General features: G+C 48.0%; 1 protein-coding gene and 1 pseudogene across 3 annotated transcripts in view; one reads left to right on the top strand and one right to left on the bottom strand.

Moving 5' to 3' along the window:
• GTPBP1 (GTP binding protein 1) overlaps nucleotides 1-10,448 on the bottom strand; it is a 28,851-nt gene that overhangs the window by 9,771 nt on the left and 8,632 nt on the right. For both annotated transcript variants that reach the window (XM_023221993.1, XM_023221992.1), the window contains 3 exons: nucleotides 8,646-8,826; nucleotides 7,091-7,439; nucleotides 2,230-2,353 (listed from right to left, as the gene is read on the bottom strand). In XM_023221993.1, the coding sequence (XP_023077761.1) occupies nucleotides 2,230-2,353; nucleotides 7,091-7,439; nucleotides 8,646-8,794 (622 nt within the window). In that variant the 5' untranslated portion in view covers nucleotides 8,795-8,826. The remainder of the gene's footprint in view (nucleotides 1-2,229; nucleotides 2,354-7,090; nucleotides 7,440-8,645; nucleotides 8,827-10,448) is intronic.
• LOC111549007 lies at nucleotides 278-1,638 on the top strand (annotated as a pseudogene). The gene has a single exon (XR_002733582.3). The product of XR_002733582.3 is annotated as a thioredoxin-dependent peroxide reductase, mitochondrial pseudogene (transcript).

The following is a 10,448-nucleotide window of genomic DNA, read 5'->3' as shown; positions in this document are numbered from 1 at the left end:
CTTCCCCATATACATCCAGCTTAACTTCCCCATATACATCCAGCTTAGCTGGCAGAGCCCAGCTCCTTCTGCCTGGGGTCACCTGAAAAGAGATGCCAGATTCAGGAGCTCAAAATTTCTGCATTTGGAACCAGAAGGAACAAGGAAGAGGATAATTCTAGGCTGTGCTCAGACCAAGAACTATAGGGGAGGAAGTAGCAGAAGATTCTGGGCTGATGGAAATTCAGGCCAAGATCTAAGTACAAGACAAAGCAAGTTTCACCCGCGGGCGCTGAAGATGGCAGCTGCTGTGGGAAGGCTGCTCCGACATGTGAGTGCCATTCCTTGGGGCATTTCTGCCACTGCAGCCCTCAGGCCTGCTACTTCTGGGAAGAACGAGCTTGACGAACATATTATGGTCTGGTTCTGGTCAAGCAAAATTCTTTAGCACCAGCTCCTCATAACATGCACCTGCTGTCGCCTAGCATGCACCCTATTTAAGGGTATAGCCATTGTCAATAGAGAGTTCAAAGACCTAAGCCTTGATGACTTTGAGGGGAAATATTTGGTGCTTTTCTTCTATCCTTTGGATTTCACCTTCTTGTGTCCTACAGAAATTGTTGCTTTTAGTGACAAAGCTAAGGAATTTCACGATGTGAACTGTGAAGTTGTTGTGGTCTCAGTGGATTCCCACTTTAGTTGCCTGGATAAATACACCAAGAAAGAATGGTGGTTTGGGCCAAATGCACATCCCACTCTTGTCAGATCTAAGCAAACTTCCTGAGACTACGGTGTGCTGTTAGAAGGTCCTGGTCTTGCACTAAGAGGTCTCTTCATAACTGACCCCAATGGAGTCATCAAGCACTTGAGCATCAATGATCTCCCAGTGGGCCGAAGCGTGGAAGAGACCCTCTGCTTGGTGAAGGCGTTCCAGTATGTAGAAACCCACGGAGAAGTCTGCCTAGCAAACTGGACACCGGATTCTCCTGCAATCAAGCCAAATCCAGATGCTTCCAAAGAGTACTTTCAGAAGGTAAATCGGTAAATCACCCATGTGTACCTGCACCTTCTCACCCCAGAGAAGAACCACAGTTGAAACCTTTTATCATTTTATAGATGACTATCTGCAGAAGGCAAGGAACCAATTGTGTTTGTATTCATAAATATTACTCTAAATGTTTTATTTTCGTAATACTGGCTAGGGCCTTTTAAGCTTGGTTAGTTGCTAGTACAAGGAATCCTTTATTGGTAACGTCTTGGTGGCTAACTAGCTAGTTTCTACAGAACATAATTCACCTCTGTAGAAGGCAATTCTTAGATCATGTCTTCAATGGAAACACTCTTCTGTCTTAGCCTTACTTGAATCTTGCCTACAACAAAGTAGAGCAACACACATTGAAAGCTTCTGATCAAGGGTCCTAAAGTTTTCATCTTAAATGTCTTTGTATTAAACTGAATTTTCTTTTAAGCTAACAAAGATCACAGCTTTCAGTTATCAGCAGTCACATTTAACTCCTGCAATGAACGTTTATGTGATTGAAGCAAATGTGAATCATATTATTTTAAAAAGTGGCAGAGTGACTTAACTGATCATACATGATCCTTCATGCCTGAAATTTATAGTTTACATAGTCATTTTATTTATTTTATTCATTAGCTAACTTTGTCTACATATATTTCTAGATATTGATTAGTGTCATGGATTATAAAGGATATTTATTGGATCCAGGGATTGCATTTTGAAATTATTTTCTTTGCTGAAGTGTTCAATGCAGAGCATATAAAAAAATAAACACATTGGCCGGGCGCGGTGGCTCACGCCTGTAATCCCAGCACTTTGGGAGGCTGAGGCGGGTGGATCACGAGGTCAAGAGATCGAGACCATCCTGGCGAACATGGTGAAATCCCGTCTCTACTAAAAATACAAAAAAAAATTAGCCGGGCGTGGTGGCGGGCGCCTGTAGTTCCAGCTTCTCGGGAGGCTGAGGCAGGAGAATGGCGTCAACCTGGGAGGCGACGGAGCTTGCAGTGAGCGGAGATCACGCCACTGCACTCCAACCTGAGAGACAGAGCGAGACTCTGTCTCAAAAAATAAAAAAAATAAAATAAACATATTGTAAAATAAAAAAATAAATAAAAATAAAAAAGAAAAGAAGTTTCTGGGCTAAAACCGTGGTAGCAGACCACCTGGAGGCACATAGGTGACAGCACTAATCAGAGCGGCTGCTGCTAGCTGGAAGCTTCACTTACCTTGCAGGATGTTGGCAGGACACATGTCAATCTTGGTGACTACCACAAAGACAGGTACATTGAGTGCCAGTGCCAAGCCCAGGTGTTCTTTGGTCATCCCCACAATGCCAGCATTGCTGCCCACCTGCCCCAACACAGAAAGGAATTGTCAGGACAGGAGAGAAAGAGATTGCTGCTGGGTGGACACAGGGGCTCAAAGGCAGATGTGGATGAAAGCTGGGCTGGGCAAAAATCACTATAACCCCTGACTCAACAATGTGGGTGTCAAAATCGGAGGAGACTTGCAAACAATAAAAAAGATAAACCCAGTCAGGGAAACAATTGTCTTGAACCATCAAAGTGAATCCAGGCCAGGAGCGGTGGCTCACGCCTATAACCCCACCACTTTAGGAGGCCAAGGCAGGCAGATCACTTGAGGCCAGGAGTTTGAGACCAGGTTGGACAACCTGGTAAGACCCCGTCTCTACAAAAAAATACAAAAATTAAGGCCAGGCACAGAGGATTACTCCTATAACCCTAGCACTTTGGGAGGTCAAGGCAGGCGGATCACCTGAGGTCGGGAGTTCGCGACCAGCCTGAACAACATGAGAGAAACCCTGTCTCTACTAAAATACAAAATTAGCCAGGCGTGGTGGCACATGCCTGTAATCCCAGCTACTCAGGAGGCTGAGGCAGGAGAATCTCTTGAACCTGGGAGGTGGAGGTTGCGGTGAGTCGAGATCGCACCATTGCACTCCAGCCTAGGCAACAAGAGTGAAACTCATTCCCCCCCCCCGCCCCGCGAAAAAAAAAAAGAAAAATTAGCTGGGTATGGCAGCATGCGCTATAGTCTCAGCTACTTGGGAGGTGAGGTGGGAGGATCACTTGAGCCTGGGAGGTTGCAGCTGCAGTGAGCCACGATGGAGCTACTGCACTCTAGCCTGGGTAACAGAGCGAGACTGTGTCTCATAAACAACAACAACAAAAAATGGATTCAACTTAACATCACTGGCCCTCAGTTTCCCCATCTATAAAATGGGGGGATAACAATATCCACTTCAGAGGGTCACTTGATGTTTAAATGTCACAACATTTAAACCCATGAAGGGTCCAGCACACAACTAGCATGAACTACGTGTTTAAGCAACCGCACCTGTTATTACTGTTACTATCCTTCCAGTAACAACAAATGTTTCCAAATATCACCATAATGACTAGTTACATAAATCAGGGCACATGTATGAAATGTGCTGTACAAAAGAAGGAAGAAATTCTTATCTACTGATATGGACTAATCTCCAAAATATGCTTTTAACGGGGGGGAAAAAAAAGTAAGTTGTATATAGAATGCTCTCATAAAAAGAGGTGAGTGGTCAGCTGGACATGGTGGCTCACGCCTGTAATCCCTGCACTTTGGGAGGCCAAGGCGGGTGGATCACCTGAGATCAGGAATTTGAGACCAGCTCGGCCAACATGCTGAAACCCCTTCTCTACTAAAAATAATAATAATAAAAAAAATTAGCTGCATATGGTGGCGGGTGCCTGTAATCCCAGCTACTCAGGAGGCTGAGGCAGGAAAATCGCTTAAACCTGCCTGGGAGGCGGAGGTTGCAGCCAAGATTGTGCCACGGCACTCCAGCCTGGACAACAGAGCAAGACTCCATCTCAAAGAAAATAAAAGGCGATGGGGGATAAGTGGTGACTGATTCACGGCTTTAAAAAGGAAGCTGAAAGATATTTGGGAAACATCTGAAATAATATAAATACAGACTAGATATTTGAGGATATTAGGTAACTATTCTTCATTTTCTTGATTGTAAAAACAGTAGGAGACAGGCCTTACTTTTAGGAGCTGTATGCTGAAGTGTTTGGGAGTGAAAAGTCACAATGTCTACATTGTGACTTTGTCCGGGGTGAAGACATTTCCACTATTTTCAAGTGATTCCGAAAAAAAGAAAAAACAAACTAAACATATATACTTGGCTGGGCAGGGTGGCTCACACCTGTAATCCCAGCACCCTGGGAGGCACCAAAGTGGGAGGATTACTTCAAGTCATGGCAAGATCTCGTCTCTAAAAAAATTAGTATTAGCCAGGCGTGGTTGTGCACGCCTATAGTCCTAGGTACTCAAGAGGCTGAGGTGGGAGGATCCCTTGAGCCCAGGAGTTTGAAAGCTTATAGTGAACTATAGTCGCACTACCGCACTCTAGCCTGGGTGACAGAGTGAGGCTTTGTCTCTTTAAAAAATATTAAATCGGGCTGGGTGCGGTGGCTCATGCCTGTAATCCTAGCACTTTGGGAGGCCGAGGTGGGCAGATTGCTGGAGGTCAGGAGTTCCAGACCAGCCTGGCCAACATGGTGAAACCTTGTCTCTACTTAAAATACTAAAAATTAGCTGGGTGTGGTGGCGCATGCCTGTAATCCCAGCTACTCGGGAGGCTGAGGCAGGAGAATCACTTGAACCCAAGAGGCAGAGGCTGAAGTGAGCTGATAGCGCACAACTGCACTCCAGCCTGGGCGACAGAGCAAGACTCCATCTCAAAAAAAAAAAAAAAATTAAATTAATAAAAAACATATAAACACATATGTACCCACCATATATATATTATGCATATAAATATGGCAAAATGTTAATGATCGCTAAATCTAAGTGGTGGGTTTATGGTATTCGTTATACTATTCTTTGACCTTTTCTGAAGGTTTAAAATTGGAGGGAGAGTATATATACAAATTTGCTAGTCTGAGTACAAAATATCTCCGGCAGGTACACAAGAAACTGGAAATCCTGGTTGCCTCTGGGAGGAAACTTCTCACTATTTTGTACCATACTAAACTAGAAGAAAATCTGAAAGAAAAACTGCCATGTGTTTACACAGCGCCCTATCCATTCCACTGTGTCATGGAGATGCCCACTGGGTTTCCATGGCTCCCATATGAGTCACCCCAGCTGGCACATCCCCCTCCCTCCACCAGGACACCTCCACAGTCTTCCCTATGTCTTCCCGTGTCCTTCAGCCACCTTTCCAACCCAAGGCAGACTTGTTTTTGCTCTTCCCAACCTGGAGAAGAGAGTGCTCTACGGCTCTGTTTTCTATATATTTTAAATATTTTTTCCTAGAAGTCAAATGCCATGGGACTATAATGAAATATCTCATTGTTTTCTACAGAAATGTTAATATTTGGATCACAACCAAAAAGTCAAATAATATATATGTAACATTTTGTCCAGGGTGAAGACATTTCCATTAATTGGTCTTACTCACTGTAGCTCAGCTGGAAAAATGCTTATTCTCAATCAGTTTCTATACCCTTCTTAATATTAACCCAACAACTTCCCCAAATACGCCCTCTGGATCTTCCGCTAAGATCCCTTCCCGGCAAGCAGCTTTCCTCAGCCCAGTCAAGAAGCTCATCATGGCCCTTTGCAACATTCAAGGACATGGAAAATGAAGGCATGCTGAGGTCCCAAAAGCCTCAGGCAGAGAGCCTACGAGTGTTCACACAGCATGCTCTGCCTGTCTTTACCGCTCTCCAGTTTGGGGAGAATTTGCTTGAGAACCTGTGTTTGTGCAGCAACTTGATCAAGTCTGCTATGAACAGATGCTTATGTTGACTACATTTATTAATACAGGCAGCTGAAGGAATCGAGAAATGGGGAAGGGTTTTGGGAAGGCCTTGCCAAGGGAACACTCAAGGCATGTGTGTCTCTGACTCTCTCCCTTCCCGCCCTCCCTCTTCCTTATTCCTGCTGTGAAAGCTGTGGAGATGTGCACAAGGTTATAGGTCTTGCCACCCCCCTTGGCACTCCCACTGTCTGTCCAGGGAGGAAGATCAGTGGCTCACAAAGGCAAGCTTAGCAATGGGATCTAACACGGAGTCCTCTGCTCCCTTTCTTTCTCAGTTAAATCTATTAGATGAGCTGCTTAAAAATTTTTTGGTTGTTTTTTTTTTTTTTTGAGACGGAGTCTTGCTCTGTCGCCCAGGCTAGAGTACAGTGGCACGATCTCGGCTAGCTGCAAGATCCGCCTCCCGGGGTTCAGGCCATTCTCCTGTCTCAGCCTCCTGAGTAGCTAGGACTACAGGCGCCTGCAACCACGCCTGGCTAATTTTTTGTATTTTTAGTAGGGACGGGGTTTCACTGTATTAGCCAGGATGGTCTCAATCTCCTGACCTCGTGATCCACCCGCCTCGGCCTCCCAAAGTGCTGGGATTACAGGCGTGAGCCACCGCGCCCGGCCTGGTTGTTTTTAATGTTCCTAGTGGGAATAGTTACTTAAAAATTTAATCACACTTGACCCTAAGCTTTTTGGGAGCCTCTGGACAGTCCTGTTCATTGCTGTATCATCAGACCTCACACAGTACCAGACACACAGGAGCCTCTCAACAAGGGCTGTGCACTGGCCTATCCTCCTCCCAGGCTCCAGGAGGCCACCTTTCAGGGCCTCTCAAATGTGGCCTGTGCCTCCTATGGCTGTCTTCTCCATTTCTTCCCCAGGCCTCCCCCTCTGAAGGTACTACCTACCTGGTGTCACCTCCTCAAAGTAGCCCAATCCTCTGCAGAAAACATTTCTGAAGGTAACAAGTAAGCCCCAGGAGAAACCCTCCTCTATGCCTCTGCAAAAAATAAGACAGGTCTTCAAGGGTACCTGGTTTTTACCAAGAAGATCCCTTCCCTAGCCTAATGTATGGGAGAGATCAAGGTTCAAGCCTTGAGAAGACCATTACTCAGAGGACTGGGCACCCCTGCAAAACTTGCCAGCCTCACCCGATGTTAAAGCCCCACACCAACAGGCCTCAGTCTCAGAACAATTTCAGATTTGGACATAACCAGACCCATGCAGCCCTGCTGAAGCCTCTCCTCCTTGGGGCGCCTCCCACTCACCATGAGCATGCAGAAGTCAGGCAGATGGCCTGTCATGCCGAAGACAGTGGTTTTCAGGTACTTCTCATGACCAGCCAAGTCGATGAAGGTAATGACTTTAGTGGACTTCTCACAAATCTTGGTCCACTCCAGGCTGCCGCCGTGGCTGTCAGGCTTGTTCACTACATTGCCTTCACTGTCAAAGCCCAGAATGTCGTTGCCCACACTGCTGGTGCGACCAGATTCAATTTCATGTTTGTGGCGGAAGAGTTTCTGGCGGGCAAAACCTCGGCCATTGTCCAGCTCCCCATGTGTCAGGACCCCCAGAAGCGTGCTTTTGCCGGCATCCACGTTGCCCACCACTGCTACCCTGCATGTAGATGAACCCATACATCTGTGTGAGAGTTAGTGCGTGAGTGAAGTGGAGTGACCACTCACAACCCCAGTAACTGGATCCGCAAGTCCAGGCTTGCCCTGATCCCCTCCGGCTCACAGCTCCTCCTTGAGCAGGAAGAGCGCAGTGGAAAGGTTCCTGGAGCTACTGCTGAAGAGTCATCAGAAGGGTCCAGACTCCCACAGCAGCTATCTCCCTTAACTCCCACTAGCTTGCGGGTGCTGCCAGGAAGAGCCGCAAGGCTATCAGAGGCACAAAAGGCTCTTCTCCATGACCCTGGTTTCCAGGCTCACAGGCTGAAGGGAAAAGAAACAAACCCACAGAGAATGGCCACAGAATGTGCGGCTGGCCTCTCTCGTGCTCCTTCCAAAGGGACAGGGAAGTGCAGAATTAGAGCAAGAAGCCACCACGTCCCCGGACACTTCTTTCCACTCCTCAGGAGGGGAAAGGATGGAGCTGACATGCCAAGTGCCACAGGCTCAGTCACCAACTTCCGTGAAGAATGGGGACCCTGGCTGGGCGCGGTGGCTCACGCCTGTAATCCCAGCACTTTGGGAGGCCAAGGCGGGTGGATCACGAGGTCAGGAGATCGAGACCATCCTGGCTAACACAGTGAAACCCCGTCTCTTCTAAAAATACAAAAAATTAGTCGGGCGTGGTGGCGGGCGCCTGTAGTCCCAGCTACTTGGGAGGCTGAGGCAGGAGAATGGCATGAACCTGGGAGGCAGAGGTTGCAGTGAGCCGAGATTGCACCACTGCACTCCAGACTGGGTGACAGAGCGAGACTCTGTCTCATTTAAAAAAAAAAAAAAGAAAGAAAGAAGGAAAGAAAAGAAAAAAAGAGCTGGGCGAGGTGGCTCAAGCCTGTAATCCCAGCACTTTGGGAGGCCGAGACGGGCGGATCACAAGGTCAGGAGATCGAGACCATCCTGGGTAACACGGTGAAACCCCATCTCTACTAAAAATACAAAAAATTAGCCGGGCGAGGTGGCAGGCGCCTGTGGTCCCAGCTACTCGGGAGGCTGAGGCAGGAGAATGGCGTGAACCCGGGAGGCGGAGGTTGCAGTGAGCTGAGATCCAGCCACTGCACTCCAGCCTGGGCGACAGGGCAAGACTCCGTCTCAAAAAAAAAAGAGAAGAAAAAAAGAATGGGGACCCCAAACCATCCTGAGACCTCCTCACCTGACCTCCAGGAAGTCATTGTCTCCTACTCGTTTCCGGACCAGGTAATCACGCACGCGGCCCCCAGCTTCTTGCCGTTCCCGCAGAAGGATGACATCGGCCTCTATCTGTTCCGCCATGCTCTTCACTGTGGCGTAGGAGGCCTCCATGTCAGCTTCACTCAGCCCATACTCAGTCCCATCTGGTGACAAGAGCCCAGACATCAGCAGGAGAGAGAGTCCTGACCAACCAGCGTGCCAACCAGCCAGCCAGGAACCCCACCTAACAAAGGCCACCACCCCGACCCCAGCACTGCAGAGGAACAGGGGTCCTCTCTACCTGAGAGAAAACCTGGGCACACACCAAGTTAAAACATGACAGTGCCACAGACCTCCTCATCAAGCAGAGCATTCGCTAATTCATTCAACAACAGTCACTGAGGCTCTCCCAGGTTTTATGCCAAGCCTCATGCTGGGTACTAGGACTACAGGTGCCCCTAGTGAGCTCACAGCCCAGTGGGGGAGGCAGACAGGAAATTAATTAATTGCAATACAGCTCGAGTGCTGCACTCTAGGACTGTGCGAACAGAACATAAAGCACTGCCTGGGGAAGCCGAGGACAGTTTTGCAGAGGACTGACGCCAAGCTAGGTCAACAAGTGCTGGGCCTGCAGAAGGAGGAAGGACATCTTAGCCAGAGGAACAAAGCGTGGCGTGGCAAATCATGGCACGTTCAGGGACCAGGAAGCAGCTCAGTGTGTTGGGGAACAGGATGGGTGACATGGAGTGGCGGGAGACCACATGAGAGGTGGAAGCAGCACAACAGACGGACAGCAGCGACACACCTTCTGCACCAGGCAGTGAGACACCCATGGGCTGAGGCAGGGGAGTAACATGATCAGATGGCTGTGGGTTAAAAAGATCTCCTGGGTAGCAGTGCCGAGTGTGCACCAGCAAGTGAGAGACCAGTAAGGGGGAGTCCAGTTAGGAAGTAATTCTAATAATGCAGGCAAGAGATGATGATGACAGAAAGATGGAGGAAAATGGGGGAGGAACTCAGAAACATTTTAGAGATAAGATTTTTAACTGAGGTGGCTCAGGTGACATGTCCAGCAAGCAGCTGGAGAAATGAGTTTGAGCTCAGGACAAGGAAGGGAATCAGACAGAAGGCAGGACCAACTGACGAAACAGTTATTGAGCTCCTACTATATGACAACCTGTCAGCTGCTTTCCATGAGGTGTTGAATTTAATTTCCACAATCACTCCCTCAGCCTTTCCCAGCTGTCCTGTCTCCAAGCGCCCCTGTTCCTTCCCTAGCTGGCTAACCCCTTCAGCATGTGTGACTCTCTTCCCCCGCACCAAGTATTCTCTTTGTCTCTTCTTCTCCTCCTCCCACTCCAAACAAGCTCCTAAACTAAGGAAAGGAAAACCACCCCCTTTCCCTTGCCCCTGCTTATCTGCAAAGCTACCATCTCCTGTTTTTCCTTTCACCATCAAACATCTCGAGAGTCATCAACGCATGTTGACTGTACTACCCCACCATCTACTCACTGGGAATCTGCCCACTACAGAAGAAACCGCAGTTGTCACATGCCACCAGTGGCTTTTTTTTTTTTTTTTTTTTTTTTTGAGATGGAGTCTCGCTCTCACCCAGGCTGGAGTGTAGTGGCACAATCTTTGCTCACTGCAACCTTTGCCTCCCGGGTTCAAGCGATTCTCCTGCCTCAGCCTCCCAGGTAGCTGGGATTACAGGAGCCCACCATCATGCCCAGCTAAGTTTTGTATTTTCAGTAGAGACAGGGTTTCACCACGTTGGCCAGGCTAG

The sequence above is a fragment of the Piliocolobus tephrosceles genome, chromosome 19, assembly GCF_002776525.5.
Source record: "Piliocolobus tephrosceles isolate RC106 chromosome 19, ASM277652v3, whole genome shotgun sequence".
Classification (NCBI taxonomy): domain Eukaryota; kingdom Metazoa; phylum Chordata; class Mammalia; order Primates; family Cercopithecidae; genus Piliocolobus; species Piliocolobus tephrosceles.
The sequence above is the reverse complement of the archived record's forward strand: the minus strand, read 5'-3'. Positions and strand labels throughout refer to the sequence as shown.